This window comes from Oenanthe melanoleuca, chromosome 2 (assembly GCF_029582105.1).
Source record: "Oenanthe melanoleuca isolate GR-GAL-2019-014 chromosome 2, OMel1.0, whole genome shotgun sequence".
Classification (NCBI taxonomy): domain Eukaryota; kingdom Metazoa; phylum Chordata; class Aves; order Passeriformes; family Muscicapidae; genus Oenanthe; species Oenanthe melanoleuca.
In genome coordinates this window covers 653081-676157 of record NC_079335.1, presented here as the reverse complement: position 1 = coordinate 676157, position 23077 = coordinate 653081, and the positions used below count along the sequence as shown (strand labels likewise).

The 23077-nt window shown below is 48.7% G+C and overlaps 4 protein-coding genes across 7 annotated transcripts in view; all 4 read left to right on the top strand.

The window, feature by feature from the left end:
• The first annotated feature begins 1260 nt into the window (after nt 1–1260).
• On the top strand, nt 1261–3765 carry LOC130250292 (erythroblast NAD(P)(+)--arginine ADP-ribosyltransferase-like). 2 transcript variants are annotated; one of them, XM_056485833.1, is made up of 3 exons: nt 1261–1534; nt 2168–2936; nt 3408–3765. In XM_056485833.1, exons 2-3 carry the CDS (start codon nt 2201–2203, stop codon nt 3635–3637), a joined length of 966 nt encoding a protein of 321 aa, XP_056341808.1. In that variant the 5' UTR covers nt 1261–1534; nt 2168–2200; the 3' UTR covers nt 3638–3765. The 2 variants fall into 2 exon arrangements, with proteins under 2 accessions (XP_056341808.1, XP_056341807.1); XM_056485832.1 differs by having other exon boundaries at nt 1325–1534; nt 2168–2951.
• Nucleotides 3766–8488: 4723 nt separating this feature from the next.
• LOC130250299 (NAD(P)(+)--arginine ADP-ribosyltransferase 2-like) lies at nt 8489–11883 on the top strand. Of its 3 annotated transcripts, none has more exons than XM_056485844.1 (3): nt 8489–8688; nt 9368–10150; nt 10747–11883. In XM_056485844.1, exons 1-2 carry the CDS (start codon nt 8632–8634, stop codon nt 10145–10147), a joined length of 837 nt encoding a protein of 278 aa, XP_056341819.1. In that variant the 5' UTR covers nt 8489–8631; the 3' UTR covers nt 10148–10150; nt 10747–11883. The 3 variants fall into 3 exon arrangements, with proteins under 3 accessions (XP_056341819.1, XP_056341820.1, XP_056341821.1); XM_056485845.1 differs by having other exon boundaries at nt 8688–8765; XM_056485846.1 differs by lacking the exon at nt 8489–8688 and adding an exon at nt 8709–8799.
• A 3604-nt stretch (nt 11884–15487) lies between these two features.
• LOC130249091 (erythroblast NAD(P)(+)--arginine ADP-ribosyltransferase-like) overlaps nt 15488–23077 on the top strand; it is a 39729-nt gene continuing 32139 nt past the window's right edge. The window contains exon 1 of the mRNA XM_056483483.1: nt 15488–15999. The gene's annotated coding sequence lies outside the window, so the exon portion shown is untranslated. The remainder of the gene's footprint in view (nt 16000–23077) is intronic.
• On the top strand, nt 15948–18804 carry LOC130250298 (erythroblast NAD(P)(+)--arginine ADP-ribosyltransferase-like). Its single transcript, XM_056485843.1, has 3 exons — nt 15948–16041; nt 16642–17425; nt 18116–18804. The coding sequence occupies exons 2-3, from the start codon at nt 16675–16677 to the stop codon at nt 18199–18201; spliced, it is 837 nt and encodes a 278-aa protein (XP_056341818.1). The 5' UTR covers nt 15948–16041; nt 16642–16674; the 3' UTR covers nt 18202–18804.

Genomic DNA, 23077 nt, shown 5'->3' with positions numbered 1-23077 from the left:
ATATTATAAATTGAAATAAAAATTGAAATAAAAATTGAAATATTTCCATCTTCCTAACACCAGCACCTCCCATTCCTTGCTTCCTATGGTAATTAGCTTGATTGGCAATTAAACATGAGTGGTTGGCTTCTTGAATTAAGGCTGAATTAAGTCGTTTTTGTGGGGAGGGGCCTTAAAAAGAGGAAGTAAGGTGAGTCTTCCTCACCCTTTTCCATCGATGGCAATAAAAACTTTTGATTGAAGTCCAATTTCCTCCATTCATGCCTTTGAAAAAAGAATTATTTGTGTTTCTCTGGATTTATTTACCAAATTCCTCTTTTCTCATTGCAAGCACAGTTGAACAAATTTAAAAATAACGAGCAATTAATTATTGTAATCAAGCCAGGTTTCTTCCAACGAAATTTTAATTATTTTCAGAAAGGCTTACCTATCTGTCTGCTTTTAATTACCTCTAGTAAATAAAAAACTTTAAACTAGAATCCAAATTTCTCAAAGATTTGTGTATCAGGGGATGCAGAGATCCACCCACAGCCCGTGGGGATCCATCAGATCTGGGAAGGAGGGAGTTTTTGGGGGAAAACTATTTATAAAAATTTATTTTTATTCTCATTCTCATTCTCTGATTTTCTCTGTGAAATAAATTCTCTTCCTGCTTCTCGTTCAAATCTATTTTTCCCTCCATCCTTTTTGATGAGTGATCTCTCCCGGGTGTGATCCCGACCCCTGAACCCTTGATTCCGTTTTCTCTCCTCTCTCCAGCTGCAGATGGAAGCAGCTGAGGGGCTTTGGTGGGTCCAGTACAACAACAAAAAGGGAATTTCACAACCAGGTGAAAATTGGGCAGGTTGAAAATTGAAAATCCGCAGTCTCGGGTTTCCTACAGGGATGTCATGAGCTGGGGGATCCCATTTGGTGTCTGGGGTGTGACAGCAACCCAGTGAGCAGTGGGGAGTGGAACTGGGGGCACTGGGGGGGTGTGGGACCGCGGGATTGGGGTGAGAAATTAGAGAGAGAAGAGAAAGTTTCAGTTCCCCTGAAGGTGCAGGATGGGGCTGAAAAATAAACGAGCAGAAAAATATAAAAGATAGTGAAAGTGGGGAAAGAACAGGGCAAGGGTGGCTGGAGCCAGTAGAGAAACAGAAAGGGAATTCCAGTGAGGATTTTTTGGCAACTTCTGTAACAGAGAATCTGCAGCGGCGGCCAAAAGAGAAAGGTCAAGGCAGAGCGATCCAGGATATTTGAGCACTCAGTGGAAACCACGCCCTGAATCCCCTTTTATGGCTCCCCAGGGCAGTAAAATAATTTCCTAAAAAGAGACGGAGCCGTGCAAAGTGTTTACGGGAAAAGCCCTGTGTCTGTGTTAGCTACACAGCTCATTTTAACGAATATTTGTAATTAGTGTGGATAAATACCCTGTGCAAAGTTCCCCAGAGCTGCAGGAGCAGGAGAGATCTGCTGTGAGTCCGAGCTGATAAAGAATTCCGGCTCTCTGGTACCTCCAGCTGTGCCAGGGAGTTCACTCCGGCTGATTTCGGTATCAAGGGCTGGGGGGACACTGGGGACACTGGGGGGGACAGGGGACTGTGGGATTTGGGTCTGGGGGGCACTGGGGGAGTCACAGGACTGGGATTGGGGTCCTGGGGTGCTCTGGAGGAAAGTGAGGGGGGACATGGGATAGTGGGAGTGGGATTGGGGTCATGGGGAGGCTGGGACACACTGTGGGGGTAGGGGGTGATGCCTGGGTTTGGGTTGAGGTTCAGGGGTGACACCAAAGAAATTTGGGACTGTGAGTGGGATTGGGGTCTGGGGACAGGCTGAGGGGAGCACTGAGGGTCCCAAGGAGTGACCCCAGGATTTGGGCAAGGGTTGGGGGGGGCTGAAGGGAATTTTAATCATGGGAGTAGGATTGGGCTTCTGGGGGGGGCCATGGTACTGTGGGATTGGGGTCCCTGGGGCCTGGAGGATATTGGGGAGACAAATGTAACCCTGTTTTTGGGATGAGAAAACATGGACATGTGCAGGGGTTTCCTGACCAGGAGTGCCTCCCTTCCCCCTGGGCTGACCCCACTGTCCTCCCCAGTCCCTCACTGAGGAACCCTCCCAGCGCTCCTCCGTGTCCCCTCTGTGTCCCCCAGTGTCACCTCCATGTCCCCTCTGTGTCCCCCAGTGTCCACACTGGTTCCTGTGGCCTCTCCCCTCCATGGCCCTCCTGGCTCTCACCCTGGCTCTGCTGGCAATGACCATGGCCACTATGGCCATAATGGAGAAGCCGCTGGACATGGCCCTGGACTCCTTTGATGACCAGTACCGGGGCTGTCGCTCTGCCATGATGGAGAAGTTGCCAGCCCTGAACCACTCTGAGTTCCAGAAGAATCCTCTGTTCGCCAAGGTCTGGCCAAAGGCCGTGCACTTGTGGAAAGTTCAGGGATCCCCTCAGTACCCTCTGTCATCCTCAGACCAGGCCATCGCCCTCATGGCCTACACCATGAATGACCTGTACCAGCAGTTCAACAACAATGTGAGCGTGGCCGGGCGCTCCCCCCAGACATACCGGGACAACTTCCACTTCAAAACTCTGCATTTCCTGCTGACCGACGCCCTGGCCACGCTGAGGGTCGATCAGGGACAGAAATGTCACTGTGTGTTCCGGGGGGTGGATGACTACAAGTTCAAGGCGAATGTTGGTGACACCGTCCGGTTCGGTCGATTCGCGTCGTCGTCTCTTTGCAGAGGTGTCGCCAAATATTTTGGGAGCACCACGGAGTTCGTGGTGAGGACGTGTCACGGCGCTGACATCAAGAACTTCTCCAACTTTGAGCATGAGAAGGAAGTGCTGATCCCACCCTTTGAGAAGTTCAAGGTCACCAAAGTCATCGAGGGAACGGGGAACGTCCAGATCCACCTCGACTCCATCGGGACCTACAGCAAATACAACTGTGAGTGGCTGAATGGTGAGGACAGCCTGGGGCCATGGGGACACCCACTGGGGACATGGGGACACCCCTGATGAGGCACAGAGGACAATGACACTCACTGGGGATGGAGGACAGGGGTGGGGACCCCCACATTTGGGAAGGAACAGAGACAGGGACGGGGACAGGACACCCCAGTTCAGACCTGTCCCTTCTCTCCACAGACAGTGCTGAGGGGACAGGTCCTGTTTGCTAGACGTGGGTGGGCTGGGGCTTCCCATGGCACCCCCTCTCCCCTGTGATCCCCTGTCACCCCTGTCACCCCTAAGGTCACCATGACTCCCTGACCTCCCTGCCTCCTGCACCCCCAAATGCCCCTCCCCACTCTGTCACTGTCACCTCATGGTCCTCACCTCTCCTGTCACGCCCAGACCCCATTATGGCCATCCCTGACCCCCTCACTCACTCACTCTGACTCCCCTCTTTGTCCCCCAGGTGGGAGCGTCTCCAGAGCCCTCGCCATCTCATCCTGGTCATCACAGCCCTGGCAATGGCCACAGGGATCCTCAGAGCCACAAAGCCTCGAAGATATCTGTGGTCACTGTTACAACAAGGACAGCCAGAGAAACAAGGCCACCAAGTCTACCAAGGCCACCATAGTTACTATGGCCACCTTGGCCACCATGGCCTCCGTGTGGTCACTGTGGCCACCACTGGCACTGTGACCACTGCATCCACCACAGCCACTCTGGCCACAGTGCCACAAGGACATTGTGCAAAACTATTGTATATAATACTTACATCAGAAAAATTGTATCAAGTCACTTCTATTAAATTGTTCTATCACAACAAACCTGTTAAATAATTGTATCAAATAAATTGTAACAAAACTATTCTATTAAATCTATCATCGCAGTTCCATTAAAGTGTTCTATCAAAATAGATCCATTAAATAATTCTGTCAAAGCTGCAAAAAGATCCAATTCTTAAGTGAGGCTCAATGTCACTCCCCACACCCAGACCCATGTGAACGTCTCTTCCTCTCGGGCTCGAGGACGATTTATGGGGGGCACCCCCATCCCGAGGGAGGGACCTCACACCCATTTCATTCTAAGCAGGAATACGGGACAGGAATCTTTGTCTGAGAGGGGACTGGACGTTCCCAGGGTCAGGTGATGCTCAAGGGGGCATTGGGAGGAGCGGGGCCAGGAGGTCCAGGAGTGACCGTGTCCCTCTGCCCTGCCCAGTGAGGCACATGGGGAGTGCTGTGTCCAGTTCTGCCCAGTGCTGTGTCCAGCTCTCTCTAGAGCCATGTCCAGTTCTGCGCTGCTCTGAACCCAATCCTGTGCTCAGGATGACGCTGCCTGAGCTGGGATGTTGGATCAGGTGCCCACTCTGGGTCCTCCCATCCTGACCCATTCTGGAATTTTGGGATTCTGGGAGTTGTAGTTTTGGAATTGCCCACTAGAGGGAAGCAGGGAGGGCAGGAAATCAGCTGAGAAGACATGAAGTTTGTCACAGTGCCCAGGTGGTTTCACCATAGTTTCAACTCCTTAACTTTAGGGTAAATGGAGATGTAGGTCCCCACAAAGTCTGTTGCATAACCCAGACAGCCTGAACTTCTGACAGGTGGTGTCAGGGGATCTTTGGAAACACCCCCTACCAATTGCTCCTCATGTGGTGAAGAAGGCTTGGAGAATGGAGAGAGGAAAGAGAGGGACCCTAACCCAAAACTTTCCCCAATTTTTCAATTAACTTAACAATAATGTGAAAGATATGATAAATATAGCAACTGATAAGTCTCCCTCAGTCTAAACATGATACAACTTCTTCCCTACACTGTCCCAAAAAGAATTCGAAAAACCAGAACCCCATGAAATGTTAGGAAAATATTTAAAAATCCAGTGAACAAGATAATTAAGATTCACTTTAGAAATCGTAAATTCCCCCGATTCATCAGTACCCAGAATTCTGTTATAGATGCCACTCTCAAGAGGGCTAAGCTTAGGGCAACTAAGCTCTTCACCCATCCTGGAGCTTCCATTCTGTGCCCGAAGTAAAAGGGAAAACGAAAGGAAAAGACCCAAATACATAATTAAGTCATAATTACGTCGATAAAATACATGCAATAGTAGAAAAGGAAAGCAGTGACAGAATCAGAAAACAACCTGAGACCCTGCTGGTTCGGGTGGTGGTCGCAGTCCAGATGAAGTGGTCTTGTTGAAGCAGTGATTTTGTAGAAAGTTATGGTAGCTCTTGTCCTCTGGAAACCAGTGGAAAAAGGCTGCTTTGGTGTTTCAAGTCTCATTTTTTTATCTAGGTAGAAATATCTTGGCTCCTACCCCTGGGTTGAGCATCTCCCAGTGGGATGATGGAATTTTATCAGTCATGCACTGGGACTCAATGGCCATTAACAGGAGATATCTCCTGGAGGAAGATAAAGAACATTGCCCCACCTGGCTTTAACAAATGGCCCATTAGCAGGAGATATCTCCCACAGGGATAAGAATCACTGCCTCACCTAGTTTCAGCAGATGGTGATACAATAAACTCTTTTGGGCACATCTTTACATTGTAACCTAGGAGAAGGACAAAAGAAGCCCAGGAAGTCAGAGGGAGCTGGGGTTATATGGGAATGGCAGGGGGTGGGATAGAGCTGAATCGTTAAAACTGATATGCTCATGGACAAAGAGCCTTAAACTAATTAAAGTTAGAAATTGTACGTTTATTAAGACAATGGAGGGCTGCATGGAGGTAATACCTGTGCGAGGTTCCTTGTCCTCTATTTATTTCCCAAAATCTTACATTCCATACATTTGCATAACCCCAGCACCTTCCATCTCTACTCTTTATTAAAATGAGGACAAAAGCCTCATTTAGCCTTACGAGTGTACAATTCTTCTCTTGAATTTTGTTGGTGGTCTTGAAATGGGTCCATGTTTAAGGAAGATGAAGTAAGGAATGTCTTTATCAAGTCTCTGTGACCTTCTGGCACAATCTGTGGTCCCCTGATTCGTGATGTGTTAGAGTCAGTGACTTGGGGATCTCTCCAAATTCTTCAGAGAGAAATCAGAGTGCAGGGATTGAATTAAAACCTTTTCGTGGACTGAAGCATGTTAAGCCACTGACACATAAGGTAGAGGTGTAAGTTTAAGTTTTAGGATAAGCAAGCAAGTCAGTAAGGACGCTTTAGAATGAACCTGAAGAGCTTTTAGTGAGTAAAAGGTTTTAGATGCCAGAGCAGAAGTGTAAGTTCTAGTGAAGGTTGGAAAACATAGTCCTAGATACTCGAGTTTCCATAGAGACTCCAGGCCCATAGTTTTAGACATAATAAAACTATAGAAAGAATATTGCTTGCATTTTTTAGACTGAGCAAGATAGACGATATGTGTAGTTTATATGTAACCTGGTGTGCCAAGAAACTGGAATTCTGATAGGTTAGGAGGAAATGGTTCAAATTTGTGTCTTAGATTGTCGGGAAGTTTCTATATAAGAGCATGGATTGGGGAGAGCTGGTGCTTTTTGCCATTTGCTTTTTGCTTTGCTTTGCTTTTTTCCTGCTCTCTTGCCACCATCATGAACATCCAAATATAAGACAGGAGCTACCACAGCAACATCAGGCCAACCAGGACCTCTGGGAGGAGCTTCTGCTTCTATTTGGTACTTTATACCAAAACTTAGCATGGACTGTAGTGCCTGTGACTCTTCTGAGTTTTGAGACTGATGTGCTTCTGCAATAAACAACTTTATAGCAACTATTAGCTGCTTGGGTCATTAAAGAAGAAAACCTGAAAAATTGGTGCCCAGAGCACCAGAGACAAAACCCCACCGTGATGATTGATAAAAAATTCCAGATGTCTGCCATTCTTCTACTGGCTCCAATCTGTTCTTAAAACGGTTCACTTAGTGCATCTCCTTGTATAAATGAAACTGAAACAAGCTCCCAAATGCAAACAATGCCCTTATTAACTCTAGCTTGAGCATCTAATAATCAGTAACCTGTCGTTTCTTTATCTAACTTGCACCCTAATCACTATGAATTACTTCTAATCTTTAGATGAAATCTGAACTATTTAAAATCACACTTCAAAGCAGCTGGGGAATCCTCTGAAGGTACAATAGCGGAGCAAGAGGGGAGGGCAAATAGGACACAGAGAATCTGCAGAAGTAACATTGTCCTGGAGATTCATAAAAGGGGATTCAGGGCGTGGTTTTCACTGAGTGCCCAATACACCAGATTACCTCAACTTCATCTTTCGCTTTTGGTGGGTGCTACTCCCCCTGTGCTCTCTCAGATTGAGGAGTGCTGAAAAGAACCCCACAGCTCTCCTGTGTCTCTCTCACAAAGGAGACCCCAGAATGAGATTTGATTTGGACTCTTGAGGAAGGACACGCATTCTGCAACTCAAATTTGGCCCCGATATCTGCATTTCCTGTGGGATTTCCAGGCTTTAAAAAAGCCCTTAGAGCTTTTGTGTATCAATGACAGCACCCAACCTGTGGGGTGCTTTTCAAAACAACTCGATCACAAAACAACTGTGAGCCGCAGCAGAGACTGTTCTGCTCATCCTAGGGGCCAGAAAGTCCAATTTGGGAGAGAAGTTGATGGTTTTGCTATACAGTTTATACTCTGCTCACTGTAACCACAAGAGGATGTGGAACCAAGAGTGGAGCTCACAGTGTCACCAAGAGCTCTGCCGGTGGCTGCAGGAAAAAGAGCAAACATAGGAACTCACTTGAGGTCTGCTTTGGGCATTGCTCCTGCCCGTGTAGACACCTGGAAATAAAGAAATCTATTCACAGCACAGGGATCTCTGATTAAATATCAACAGGAAATATTGTCCTTCCTCGATAGCAGCCAAAGAAGGCACCGTGCCACATTCCAGGGCGCAGCAGCAGTGGGGGTTGCCAAATCCGTGGAGGAAGTTACATTGAAATAAATTGCTGCAATGTTATTTCCTGATAAATTAACCCTTTGAGCTCAAACCCATCACCCCCAGGGATCGCTGAAAGAGGAAACAGTCCCGGGGATTGCAGGAAAACGGATTTTCTGAGCTTCCATGCCAGGAAGGGTTCAGGTATCTCCAGGTGTTGGTGGAGCCTTTTTTAGGGCGCCAGAGCTTCTCCTGCCACACAAACAGAGGAGGAAACGCCCCCAAGGGACCATATCCAGGCTCGGGGTGCCTACAGAGATGTTATCTGATAGGGGAACCCAGTTGGTGTCTGGGGTGTGACAGCAACCCAGTGAGCAGTGGGGAGGGGACTGGGGGCACTGGAGGATCTGGGACCGTAGGACTGGGGTCCTGAGTTGGGGGGAGAAATAAGAGAGAGAAGGGAAAGGTTTGGTTCCATTGAAGGTGCTGGATAGGACTGAAAGATGAACAAGAAGAAAAATATAAAAGATAGTGAAAGTGGGGAAACAACAGGGCAAAGGTAGCTGGAGATGATGTAGAAACAAATAATGGGAGCACCAATGAGGAGTTTTTGGCATGTTCTGTAACAGACAAGCTGCAGCACTGGACAAAAAGCAAAAGGTCAAGGCAGGACAATCCAGGATATTGGAGCACTCAGTGAAAACTGCACTCTGAAGCCATTTTAAGGCCCCACAGAGGAATAAAATTTTATCCCAAAAAAGGCGGAGCCATGCAAATTATTTACGGGAAAAGCCCTGGCTCTGTGTTAGCTAAGCAGCCCATTTTAATGAACATTTATTATTAGGATGGATAAATACCCTGTGCAAAGCTTCCCTGAGCTGCAGGAGCAGGAGAGATTCGCTGTGAGTCCGAGCTGATAAAGAATTCCGGCTCTCTGGTACCTCCAGCTGTGCCAGGGAGTTCACTCTGGCTGATTTCGGTATCAGGGGCTGGGGGGACACTGGGGACACTTGGTGGGGACAGGGGACGGTGGGATTTGGGTCTGGGGGGCACTGGGGGAGTCACAGGACTGGGATTGGGGTCCTGGGGTGCTCTGGGGGAAAGTGAGGGGGGACACGGGATGGTGGGAGTGGGATTGGAGTCATGGGGGGGCTAGGACGCACTGTGGGGGTAGGGGGTGATGCATGGATTTGGGTTGAGGTTCTGGGGTGACACCAAAGAAATTGGGGAATGGGATTGGAATTGGGGTCTGGGAACAGGCTGAGGGGAACACTGAGGGGCTCAGGGAGTGACCCCAGGATTTGGGCTGGGGTCCTGGGGGCGCTGAGGGGAACTGTAATCATGGGAGTAGGATTGGGCTTCTGTGGGCCATGGTACTGTGGGACTGGGGTCCCTGGGGGCCGGGGGAAGTAGGAGAGGCAAAAGTAACCCCAGGATATGGGATCAGAGACTCCATACCAGTCCACGGGTTTCCTGGCCAGGAGTGCCTCCCTTCCCCCGGGGCTGACCCCACTTCCCTCCCCAGTCCCTCACTGAGGAACCCTCTCAGTGTCCCCTCTGTGTCCCCTCTGTGTCCCCCAGTGTCCACACTGGTCCCTGTGGCCTCTTCCCTCCATGGCCCTCCTGGCTCTCCCCCTGGCTGTGCTGGCAATGACCGTGGCCACCACGGCCATAATGGTGATACCCCTGGACATGGCCCAAGACTCCTTCGATGACCAGTACCAGAACTGCAGCCATGCCATGATGGAGGAGCTGCCAGTCCTGAAACACTCCGAGCTGCAGAACAATTCTCTGTTCACCAAGGTCTGGCCAAAGGCCATGCTCTTGTGGAAATTTTGGGGATCCCCTCAGTACCCTCTGTCATCCTCAGCCCACGCATTCGCCCTCATGGCCTACACCATGGATGACCTGTCTGAGCAGCTCGATGATGAAGTGAGAGTGGCCGGGCGCTCCCCCCAGGAACACCGGGACAACTTCCACTTCAAAACTCTGCATTTCCTGCTGACCGACGCCCTGGCCACGCTGAGGGTCTATCAGGGACAGAAATGTCACTGTGTGTTCTGGGGGGTGGATGACTACAAGTTCAAGGCAAACGTTGGTGACACCGTCCGGTTTGGTCGATTCGCGTCGTCGTTGCTTTGCAAAGGTGTCGCCAAATATTTTGGGAGCACCACGGAGTTCCTGGTGAGGTCGTGTCACGGCGCTGACATCAAGGCATTCTCCAAATTTCCCTATGAGGAGAAGGTGCTGATCCCACCCTTTGAGAAGTTCAAAGTCACCAAAGTCAACAAGGGAAGCGGGAACGTGTGGATCCACTCAACTCCACCGGGACTGAGAGCAAATACAACTGCGAGTGGGTGAATGGTGAGGAGAGGCTGGGGCCGTGGGGACAGCATGGGGCAGTGGGGACAGCCTGGGGTCATGGGGACACCCCCTGGGGCTGTGGGGACACCCACTGGGGCCATGGGGACACCCCTGATGAGGCACAGGGGACAATGACACTCTCTGGGGATGGGGGAGAGGGACAGGGGCAACTATTGTGGGTGTGGGGTCAAGGGCACCCTGTGCTGGGGACACCAAGGCTGGGGACAGGAATGGCCATGACAGGGAACAGGGATGGGGACCCCCACATCATGTAGGGGACAGGGACATGGACATAGACATGGACACAGACTGTGCTTTGAGGACAGGCCCTGTGTGCTGGATGTGGGTGGGCCAGGACCCCCCCCATGACACTCTCCCTGGCCCCTGCACCCCCTGTCACCCTGACCCCTGTCACCCCTAAGCCCACCATGACCTCCCTGACCTCCCTATCTCCTCCCCATGCCCCCCCACTCCCCACACCCTGTCACTGTCCCCTCATGGCCCCCATCTCTCCTGTCACCCCCAGAGCCCATTCTGGCCGCCCCTGACCGCCTCACTCACCCATGGTCCCCCTGACTCCCCTCTTTGTCCCCCAGGTGGGAGCAGCCCCAGAGCCCTCGCCATCTCAGAGGACTCCTCCTGGTCATCAAAGCTTTGGACATGGCCACAGGGATCCTCTGAGCCACAAAGCCTGGAAGATATCTGTGGTCACTGTTTCATCCAGGACACTCAGGGAAACAAGGCCACCAGGACTACCATGGCCACCACTGCCACTATTGTCCCCTTGGCCACTATGGCCTCCATGTGGTCACTGTGGCCACCACTGGCACTGTGACCACTGCAGCCACCACAGCCACTCCAGCCACCATGGTCACTATAAGCACCAAGGCCACTGTGACCACCATGGTCACCAAGACTCCCTGAGCCACAAGGCTACCACAGCCACTGTGGCCAGAGTGCCACAAGACCATTGTACAAAGCAATTCTATTATATAATTATACCAAATCAATTGTATGATAACAATTCTATTAAATTATTTTATCAGAATAATTCTGTTAAATAATTGTATCAAATCAGTTGTAAGACAAAAATTCTATTAAATAATTTTATAAAACCAGTTGTATATAACAGATTCTATTGAACCATTCTATCAAAACAATTATACTAAATTATTCAATCCAAGAAATTCTGTTAAATAATTCTGCCAAAATACTGCAATTTAATAATTGTATCAAAAGAATTCTATTAATTTATTCTATCAAAATAGATCCATTAAACAATTCTTTCAAAGGCAGCAAAATGAGACAATTCCCAAGCAGGGTTCAATGTCACCCTGTGAAGGGCTGCAGCCCTCAGACCTGGGAATGTCTAGGAGTGACAAAATCTGAAGGCTGAAATAGTTAAAGTACAACCCTAGAGAAAGGCCCTTAGGTAACCAAAACCCTCAATGTGATGGAGACACAAAAACCATCCCAGGGTACCTTGTAACTTATGTAGATTTTTTGTATCCTATTTGCCCTCCCCTCTTGCTCCGCCCCTGCACCCTCCAAGGATTCGCTGGTTGCTCCACCACCCCCTGCCTTTCCCATATAACCCCGGCTCCCTCTGACTCCTCGGGATTCTTTCATCCCTGGCACCTTCGTGGCAAGACCCGATAAAGGCTCTCTGAGGAATCCCACGTGAAAACCCCGTCTGGGTTCTGCGCCACCCGAAAGTGCCTCTCACAAAGGAGCTGATGATGAAAGGAGCTCACGATGGTGAGGTGAGTGTGCCTGTGCACCCCAGAACACGTCTTTATTCCAGGCGAGGTATTAACTCTTTCACTGCCCAGAATGAGACTTGCAGACACTTTGTTCTCACTCCTGAGTGAAAGAAGAGCACCAGGGTGAAGATATGCACAGAAACATCATGGAAACAGCGAGGTCAGACAAAGGGAAGGGTCAGGTCCCAAATCGGGGAAGGAGGAGACTAATGGTCTGAAATTTCTTTTGAATCAGATCCTTTCTTCACATCAGCATTATTCCATAGTGGATTTGAAGGATGTATCCTCAAGGTGTCTGAGTACATAACACAGTAAACAGCATTTTACCTTTGAGTGAGAACAGGAGGAAGGAGGGAAATGGCAAAATAACAGTTGCATTGGACAGTCCTCCCCCAGGGATATACTGAGTCCCTGGTTTTCTTTGGGCAAGCAGAGAATATTAATAGAGTTTGCTCCACCCTCAGAAGTTAGGATGTTGTACTATGTGGGTGATTTGCTTTTGTCAGGAAACAGGAAAAGTGTGGTAGAAGGGAAAGGATTTACAGGATGTGAATGGGAAGCAATTAAAGGACGGCCAGAGATCACTCCAGACCTGGCCAGCTCAGACAGCAGAGCTGTGTCTGCTTGTCAGAGGCTGTGAATTATCCCAGGACAAGACAGTGAATGTTTTTACTGATTCTAAATATGCATATGGGGTGATAGATGCCTTTGGGAAACTATGGGAAGAAAGAGGTTTATTAACCTGCAGGGGAAAGACATTAACTCATGAAAACTTAACCTCTCACTTATAGGAAGTGGTGATTTTACAAAAAGTGTGTCAGTAATCCACATTAAGGGGCAGCAGGCAGGATGCTCGGATCAGGCAGTTGGAAACCGACTGGCTGATAAAGAAGCTTGGAAAACTGCATTGTTGCCAGAAATCTCTAAGATCCTTTCCTTACTCCCAGTAATTGCAACTCTGCCAGAGAAACTGTCTTTTCCTCCAGAGGAACTTGAGATAATTAAAAAGAGTGTGGCAGAGGAAAGAGGAAATAATTTATTTACAAGGGATGGGAGGCAGTGGATCCAAAAAGTTCCGGCCCTACAACTGTTAAAACAATTTCATGAAGGGAATCATTTGGCATCTGAGGACTGCCAGAAGCCTTGCTCAAAATGCTGCTGTGGCTCTTTTTACTCTGGCAAAACAAGCTAATGAAGGTTGTTTGATTTGTGCTGAAACCACTAACAGAGTTACAAAGGAACTTGCCAGGGGAGGGAGGAGTTGGGCTGTTCATCCCTTCCAGAGATGCCAGGTGGATTTTAGTGAAATGCCCGGAGTGGCAAGATTTAGATATCTTCTGGTAATTATATGTCTCTTAACAGAGTTAACAGGGTTAAGCATTTCCAGCTGTTTCAGCGACTACAGGATCAGTTGTTAAAGTGTTTTTGGAACAAATAATTTCAAGATTTGGGATTGTGGATGCAAGACACTCAAATAGGGGAACTCATTTTACAGGAAAAATTCTTCAAGGAGTCCTGACTGCTTTAGGGATACAGTGGAACCTCCATCACCCCTGACAACCCCAGAGTTCGGGTCACGTTGGGTGAATGAATGGAGAAATACAGAAACACCTTCTGAGGCTGGTGATGGAAACTAGGATGCCGTGGGTACGGCTCCTGCCCCTGGCTTTGGCAAGAATAAGGGCCAGAGCCAGGGGAGATATTCAGTGATCTCCCTTGGAATAGGTGTTTAGATTTCCTTACCCTTGCAGTTCTCATCCTAGTGGCAAGGAAGAGATGAAATAGTTTGTGTGGGCATCCTTCCTCTTGAATCTCCAGTCACTGGGGGCCAGCCCTCACTGTCAGTATTTTCTTTATGTTCAGCTGTTTCTGTGCCTTCACTCACCACAGGTGTGGAAGACAACGTGGAAGTGAAAATTAAGTTAGGAGATTAGATGGCACCATTAGAATGTTTCTCTTCATAATCTTACCTTTATATTGTCAGTTAGGTTGGGGCCAAGAATAGGAAAATAATATTTTAAGCTTAGGAGAAGAAGTAGCAAAAACCTTTAACCTTAGCAATTGCAGGGTCTGTGGAGGGCCAGGGGGATCTGAAAACTGGCCATGGGTGGCCAGCCCAGTTGAGCCTAAATGGAGGGTTAGCACCCTGAGTGAAGTCCATAATGGAACAGGATTCTGGGATGAAGAAGGAAGTCCATGGCAGCTTCATTCTTCTGAAAGGGGCACTTATTGTCTAAACAGGACTGGGAAAAAGTGTTTGTGACTGGACTTTATCTTTGGGTTTAGATTGTCGGAGCCCCAGCTTCCCACCTTATGATTGTTCCAGATAATCAGGGCAGACGGAATCCAGCACATGTTTATCTCATTAATGGCAGCTGGGAAAGGTGCTCCTTCCATAATCAGAAGGATTTTGAAGGCTGCAAAGCCGTGGGGAAGGATAAGGTGTTTTGACCCCTTATTTTTAAGCTGCCCCCGAGATAATTCCACGAGCAGGACACATGTTGTCCGTGACTATCAGAGGAAGTGGCAACACTGGAATGGAGCTCAAATGGTTTTTAATAGGTTCTGGTCCAGATCTAAGAAAACAGATCTGGGATGTAACTGCAGGTGGAAACCTCATGTGGGAACTTGCAAATGCAGGTAGTAGCCGTGGCTACTGATCCAGAGACTGCTACAAAAGGATGGAAATTGATGTCACTGCAAATAGTTGGAAAACCAAAAAAGACCCAGGAACAGGGAGTTAAGTCAATGGAAACTAAAGTTTGTAAAGCCAAATATTAAAAAAATAAATAGAGGAGGGATTGAGAGGAATATCGGAGTTGTCTTTCCAAACAAGCTGTGCATCTGCTTACAGATAAGACAAGTACAGAGAGAGAAAAGAAACATTGGGAAGGATTCCACCAACTGATGAATGGAAACAAGATATTTGCCTTTACAAACAAACTGTAGGTTTGCTGAGAAATGAAACTGGATATTGGAAGATGAAAGAAGCAATGGGGAAAACGAGGTTTATTCCATAAGAATTAAAAATTAAAAGGGAGAATTATACATTAGAGGGTAATCTTAGGTATCAGGGGTTTCAGGAAGTCTGTACCTCAAGTACCTCAGCACTGGGGAAAGAGAGAGGGAGATGCAGCCAGGAAATTGGGATAAAAATGGGGCTGCGCCCTCCGAAAATTTGAGCAAATCAGTGAGCAGTGGAGAGTGGGACTGGGAGCCCTGGGGGTACATGGAATCCTGGAATTGGGGTACTGGGGGGTGAGAAATAAGAGAGAAGAGGAGAGGAGGAGAGGAGAGGAGAGGAGAGGAGAGGAGAGGAGAGGAGAGGAGAGGAGAGGAGAGGAGAGGAGAGGAGAGGAGAGGAGAGGAGAGGAGAGGAGAGGAGAGGAGAGGAAAGGAGGGGAGGGGAGGGGAGGGGAGGGGAGAGGAGAGAAGAGAAGAGAAGAGAAGAGAAGAGAAGAGAAGAGAAGAGAAGAGAAGAGAAGAGAAGAGAAGAGAAGAGAAGAGAAGAGAAGAGAAGAGAAGAGAAGAGAAGAGAAGAGAAGAGAAGAGAAGAGAAGAGAAGAGAAGAGAAGAGAAGAGAAGAGAAGAGAAGAGAAGAGAAGAGAAGAGGAGAGGAGTTTCAGTTCCCCTGAAGGTGCTGGATAGGGCTGAAAGATGACCTAGCAGAAAAACATAAAAGGATGGAAAAGTGGGGATACAGCAGGATAAATGTGGCTGGAGCCAGTGGAGAAAGAGGTAATGGGAACTCCAGGGGGGGTTTTTGGCAAGTTCTGTAACACAGAAGGGGCAGTGCAGGGCAAAAAGCAGAAATTCAAGGCGAGGTGATGCAGGATATTGGAGCATTCAGTGGAAACCACACCCTGAAACCCCTTCTGTGTCAGGACAATAGAATTATTTCCTAAAAGAGATGAAGGCATTCAAATTATTTACGGGAAAAGCCCTGGTTTTGTGTTAGCTAAACTGCCCACTTTAATGAATATTTATAATTAGGGAGGATAAATACCCTGTGCAAAGTCCCCCTGAGTTTCAGGAGCAGGAGAGATCCACTGTGAGTCCGAGCTGATAAAGAATTCCGGCTCTCTGGTACCTCCAGCTGTGCCAGGGAGTTCACTCCGGCTGATTTCGGTATCAGGGGCTGGGGAGACACTGGGGATACTTGGGGCATACAGGGTACTGTGGGATTTGGGGTCTGGGAGGGCACTGGGGGAGTCACAGGACTGGGATTGGGGTCCTGGGGTGCTCTGGGGGAAAGAGAGGGGGGACACAGGATGGTGGGAGTTGGATTGGGGTCATGGGGGGGCTGGGACACACTGTGGGGGTAGGGGGTGATGTTTGGATTTGGGTTGAGGTTCTGGGGTGACACGAAAGAAATTGGGGACTGGGAGTGGGATTGGGGTCTGGGACAGGCTGAGGGGAACACTGAGGGTCTCAGGGAGTGACCCCAGGATTTGGGCTGGTGGTGTGGGCAAGCTGAGTGGAAATTTAATCATGGGAGTAGGATTTGGCTTCTTGGGGGGGCATGGTACTGTGGGATTCGGACTGGGGGGCACTGGGGGCTGGGGAACTTTGGGGAGGCAAAAATAACCCCAAGACTTGGGATGAGGGACCCAGATATGTGCAGGGGTCTCCTAGCCAGGAGTGCCTCCCTTTCCCCTGGGCTGACCCTACTGCCCTCCCCAGTCCCTCACTGAAAAACCCCCTCTGTGTCCCCTCTGTGTCCCTCAGTGTCTACACTGCTCCCTGTGGCCTCCCTCCTCCATGGCACTCCTGGGCCCCAACCTGGTACAGCAGGCAATGATTATCGTCAACATGATCCTGAAGATTAAGCACCTGGACATGGCCCCAGACTCCTTTGATGACCAGTACCGGGGCTGTGGCCTTGCCATGAAGGAAGAGCTGTTGGCCCTGAAGAGCTCTGAGTTGCAGAAGAATTCTCGGTTCGCTGAGGTCTGGCCTAAGGCCATCTCCATGTGGCGCATTCGGGGGTCCCGTGTGTCCCCTCTGTCATCCAAAGACCAGGCCGTCGCCATCATGGCCTACACGATGGAGGGTCTGTACAAGGAGTTCAACGACCAAGTGAGAGTGGCTGGGCGCTCCCCTGTGTCATATCGGGACAAATTCCACTTCAAAACGCTGCATTTCCTGCTGACCGACGCCCTGGCCACGCTGAGGGTCAAGCAGGGACAGAAATGTCGCTGTGTGTTCCGGGGGGTGAAAAAGTACAAGTTCAAGGCAAAGGTTGGCGACATCGTCCGGTTCGGTCAATTCGCGTCGTCGACGCTTTGTGAAAATGTCATCCATGATTTTGGGAACAGCACGGTGTTCAAGGTTCAGACATGTCATGGCGCATACATCAGGAACTTCTCCAGATATCCCATAGAAGAGGAGGTGCTGATCCCACCCTTCGAGAAGTTCAACGTCACCAAAGTCATTGAGGGAACGGGGAACGTCCAGATCCACCTCAACTCCATTGGGACCTACAGCAAATACAACTGCGAGTGGCTGAAAGGTGGGGACAGCCTGGGGCCATGGGGACACCCACTGGGGCCATGGGGACACCCACTGGGGCCGTGGGGACACCCATGATGAGGCACAGGGGACAATGCCACTCTTTGAGGACGGGAGACAGGGACAGGGGCACCCACGGTGTGTGTGGGTACAAGGACGCCCTGTGATGGGAACACCAATTCTGGGGACACCGACACTGGGCATGGGGACAGGAACATCCATGACAGGGCACAGGGACAAAGACACACACATTTGGGAGAGGATGGGGAGGGGGAAATCCCTGCCAGCAGAGGAGAGAGAAAGGGAAAGGGACAGGGACAGGGACAGGGAGCCCCCGTTCTGACCCTGTTCCTCCTCTCCACAGACAGTGCTGTGGGGACAGGCCCTGAGTGCTGGATGCGGGTGGGCTGGGCTCCCCCTATGTCACTCCCTGATCGTCTGTCACCCCCTGTCATCCCCATGGCACACCCTGAGCCCCTGTCACCCCCTGCAACCCCGTTTCACCCTGACCCCTGTCACCCCTCACTCTCACCTTCAACCCCTGACCTCCCCGGCCGCTGCCATTCCCCCCATACTCTTTCACTGTCACCTCTTCACCCCCATCTCTCCTGTCAGCCCCAGCCCCCGTTATGGCCATCCACCTCCACTTCACTCTCCCACGGAATCCCAGACCAGCATCTTTGTCCCCCAGGTGGGAGCATCTCCCAGGCCCCCTACCACCTCGGAGGACTCCTCCTGGCCACCACAGTCGTGGCAACGGCCACCGGAATCCTCTGAGCCACGAAGCCACCAGGGTCACCAAGAACTCTGTTGTCACTGTGGCAGCCACGATCACCAAGACCACCAGGACAGCCAGAGAAACAAGGCCACCAAGGCTACCATGGCCACCACTGCCACTATGGCCGCCTTGGCCACCATGGCATCCATGTGGTCACTGAGGCCACCACAGGCCCTGAGACCACTGCAGCCACCACAGTGACTCTGGCCACAGTGCCACAAGGGAGTTGCGCAAAACAATTTTATAAAACACTTATATAAAAAAAAATTTATCAAATCACCACTATTACATTTTTTTATCAAAATAATACTGTTAAATAATTGTATCAAAAGAATTCCATTAAATTATTCTATGAAAATGGTTCAATTAAATTATTCTATAAAATCAAATCCATTACAAAATTTTATCAAGGCAGCAAAAAGAGACAATTCTCAAGCAGGGCTCAATGTCGCTCCCCACACCCGTGTGAATGTCTCTTTCTCTCAAACTCGAGGAGGATTTTTGGGGGGCACACCCTTCCCAAGGGAGGGACCTCACACCCATTTCATTCCAAGCAGGAATACGGGACAGGAATCTTTGTCTGAGAGGGGATTGGATATTCCCAGCATCACGTGATGCTCAAGTGGACATGGGGAGGAGCAGGGCCAGGAGGTCAAGGAGAGTCCGTGCCCCTCTGCCCTGCCCAGTGAGACACATAGGAATGCTGTGTCCAGTTCTGCCCCGTGCAGTGTCCATTTCTGGGTTGCTCTGGACCCATTCCTGTGCTCAGGATGATGCTGCCTCAGCTGGGAGGTTGGTCCTGGTGCCCACTCTGGCTACTTCCATCCTGACCCATTCTGGAATTTTGGGATTCTGGGAGTTGCGGTTCAGGAATTTTCCATTGGAGGGCAGAAGTGAGTGTGAAAAACCAGCTGCAGTTCCGGGTGCCACCAGCAGGCGGCAGCACGAGCTGCTGGTGCTGCCGAGTGCCCGGCCCCAGAGCTTGGGAATGGTTTGGGATGGGGCGACCTTAAAGCGAGTCGGGGGCCAGCCCTGCCCAGCCAGGGACATCTTCCCCCAGGCCAGGCTGCTCCAAACCCCATCCAACCCTGGCCTTGAGCCCTTCCAGGGACGGGGCAGCTGCAGCTTCTCTGGACAGCCTGTGCCAGGGCATCACCACCCACACAGAGCAGGAGTTTATAGGAAGATGGGCGGTGCTATCCTTGAAAATCAACTCAGTGGTTTGGGGTCTTTAGGAGAAATGGTTGTCAATGTCTTAAAAATGGGTTTTGATGCCTCCATATGAGAAGACATGACGTTTGTCACGGCACCCAGATGGTTTCAGCAGAGAGTTTGAACTCCCAAACTTTAGGGAATTTGGAGAAGTGGGTCCCCACAAAGTCTGTTGCATACCCAGACAGCCTGAATTTCTGTCAGGAGGTGTCAGGGGATCGGCAGCAACCCTGTGCACCCTGGAACCACCCGCCGTCTGATCACACCTCTTGTGGGGAAGAAGGCTGAGAGCCTGGGGAGAGGAAGGAATGCAAGGGGTTTTTAACTGGGGACCCTAACCCAAAACTTTCCCCAATTTTTCAATTAATTTAACAATAACGCAAAAGAGAGGAATAAATATAGGAACGGATAAGTTTCCCTCAGCCTGAACATGATACAACTTCTTCCCTACACTGTCCCTAAAATAATGCAAAAAACCAGAATAATTTGTAGAGTTAGGAAAGTACTTACAAATCGAATGAACAGAATTTTTAAGATTCCCTTTAGGAAACGAAAATTCTCCTAATTCAAGGCTACCCACAACTTGGTAATAGATGCCTCTGTCAGGAGAGCTAAGCCTAGGGCAACTAAGCTCATTACCCATCCTAGAGCTTCAATCCTGTGCCTGGAAGTAAAAGAGAAAACGAAAGGAAAAGACCCAAATATATAATTAAGTCATAATTACATCGATAAAATACATGGAATCGTAGAAAAGGAAAGCAGTGGCAGAGTCAGAATACAACCTGAGACCCTGCTGGTTCGGGTTGCAGTCCATATAAAGTGGTCTTGTTGAAGTAGTGATCCTGTAGAAAGGTCTGGTAGCTCTTGTCCTCTGGAAAGCAGTGGAAAAAGGCTGCTTTGGTGTTCCAAATCTCAGTTTTTATCTAGGTAGGAAAGGCTTGGCTCCTCCCCCTTGGTGGAGCATCTCCCACTGGGATGATGGAATTTTGTCAGTCATGCACTGGGACTCAATGGCCATTAACAGGTGATATCTCCTGGAGGAAGATAAAGAACATTGCTCCAGCTTTAACAAATGGCCCATTAACAGGAGATATCTCCCACAGGGATAAGAATCATTGCCCCACCTGGTTTCAGCAGATAGTGATACAATAAACTCTTTTGGGCATATCTTTACATTGTAACCTAGGAGAAGGACAAAAGAAGCCCGGGAAGTGTGAGGGAGCTGGGGTTATATGGGAATGGCAGGGGGTGGGATAGAGCTGAATCGTTAAAACTGATATGCTCATGGACAAAGAGCCTCAAACTAATTAAAGTTAAAAATTGTACGTTTGCTAAGACAGTGGAGGGCTGCATGAGGGTAATACCTGTGCAATGTTCCTTGTCCTCTATTTATTTCCCAAAGTCTTACATTCCATACATTTGCATAACCCCAGCACCTTCCATCTCTACTCTTTATTAAAATGAGGACAAAAGCCTCATTTAGCCTTAAAATGACGGCCAATTGCCATCACGAGTGTGCAATTCTTCTCTTGAATTTTGTTGGTGGTTTTGAAATGGGTCCATGTTTAAGGAAGATGAAGTAAGGAACGTCTTCATCAAGTCTCCGTGACCCTCTGGCACAATCCAAGGTCCCCTGACTGGTGATGTGTTGGAGTCAGTGACTTGGGGATCTCTCCAAATTCTTCAGAGAGAAATCAGAGTGCAGGGATTGAATTAAAACCTTTGGGTGGATTGAAGTATGTTAAGCCACTGACACGTAAGGTAGAGGTGTAAGTTTAAGTTTTAGGATAAGCAAGCAAGTCAGTAAGGAAGCTTTAGAATGAACTTGAAGATCTTTCAGTGAGTAAAAGGTTTTAGATGCCAGAGCAGAAGTGTAAGTTCTAGTGAAGGTTGGAAAACATAGTCCTAGATACTCGAGTTTCCATAGAGGCTCCAGGCCCATAGTTTTAGACATAATAAAACTATAGAAAGAATATTGCTTGCATTTTTTAGACTGAGCAAGATAGACAATATGTGTAGTTTATACATAACCTGGCATGCTAAGAAACTGGAATTCTGATAGGTTAAGAGGAAATGGTTCAAATTTGTGTCTTACATTGTCGGAAAGTTTCTATATGAGAGCATGGATTGGGGAGAGCTGGTGCGTTTTGCCATTTGCTTTTTGCCATTTGCTTTTTGCTTTGCTTTGCTTTTTTCCTTCTCTCTTGCCACCATCATGAACATGCAAATAGCAGACAGAAGCTGCCACAGCAATATCAACCCTACCAGGACCTCTGGGAGCAGCTTCTGCTTCTATTTGGGACTTTATACCAAAACTTAGCATGGACTGTAGTGCCTGTGACTCTTCTGAGTTTTGACACTGATGTGCTTCTGCAATAAACAACTTTATAGCATCTATTCCCTGCTTGGGTCATTAAAGAAGACAGCCTAAAAAACTGGTGCCCAGAGCACCAGAGACAAAACCCCACCGTGATGATTGATAAAAAATTCCAGATGTCTGCCATTCTTCTACTGGCTCCAATCTGTTCTTATAACGGTTCACTTACTGCATCTCCTTGTATAAATGAAACTGAAACAAGCTCCCAAATGCAAACAATGCCCTTATTAACTCTAGCTTGAGCATCTAATAATCATTAACCTGTCGTTTGTTTTTCTAACTTGCACCCTAATCACTATGAATTACTTCTAATCTTTAGATAAAATCTGAACTATTTAAAATCACACTTCAAAGCAGCTGGGGAATCATGTGAGGGTACAATAGCGGAGCAAGAGGGGAGGGCAAATAGAATACAGAGAATATGCACTGGAGATTCATTAAAGAGGATTCAGGGTGTGGTTTTCACCAAGTGTCCAATACACCAGATCACCTCAGCTTCACTTTTTGCTTTTGGTGGGTGCTGCTCCCCCTGTGCTCTCTCAGATTGAGGAGTGCTGAAAAGAACCCCACAGCTCTCCTGTGTCTCTCTCACAAAGGAGACCCCAGAATGAGATTGATTTGGACTCTTGAGGAAGGATATGCGTTCTGCAACTCAAATTTGGCCCCGATATCTGCATTTCCTGTGGGATTTCCAGGCTTTAAAAAAGCCCTTAGAGCTTTTGTGTATCAATGACAGCACCCAACCTGTGGGTGCTTTTCAAAACAACTCGATCACAAAACAACTGTGAGCCGCAGCAGAGACTGTTCTGCTCATCCTAGGGGCCAGAAAGTCCAATTTGGGAGAGAAGTTGATGGTTTTGCTATACAGTTTATACTCTGCTCACCGTAACCACAAGAGGATGTGGAACCAAGAGTGGAGCTCACAGTGTCACCAAGAGCTCTGCCGGTGGCTGCAGGAAAAAGAGCAAACATAGGAACTCACTTGAGGTCTGCTTTGGGCATTGCTCCTGCCCGTGTAGACACCTGGAAATAAAGAAATCTATTCACAGCACAGGGATCTCTGATTAAATATCAACAGGAAATATTGTCCTTCCTCGATAGCAGCCAAAGAAGGCACCGTGCCACATTCCAGGGCGCAGCAGCAGTGGGGGTTGCCAAATCCGTGGAGGAAGTTACATTGAAATAAATTGCTGCAATGTTATTTCCTGATAAATTAACCCTTTGAGCTCAAACCCATCACCCCCAGGGATCGCTGAAAGAGGAAACAGTCCCGGGGATTGCAGGAA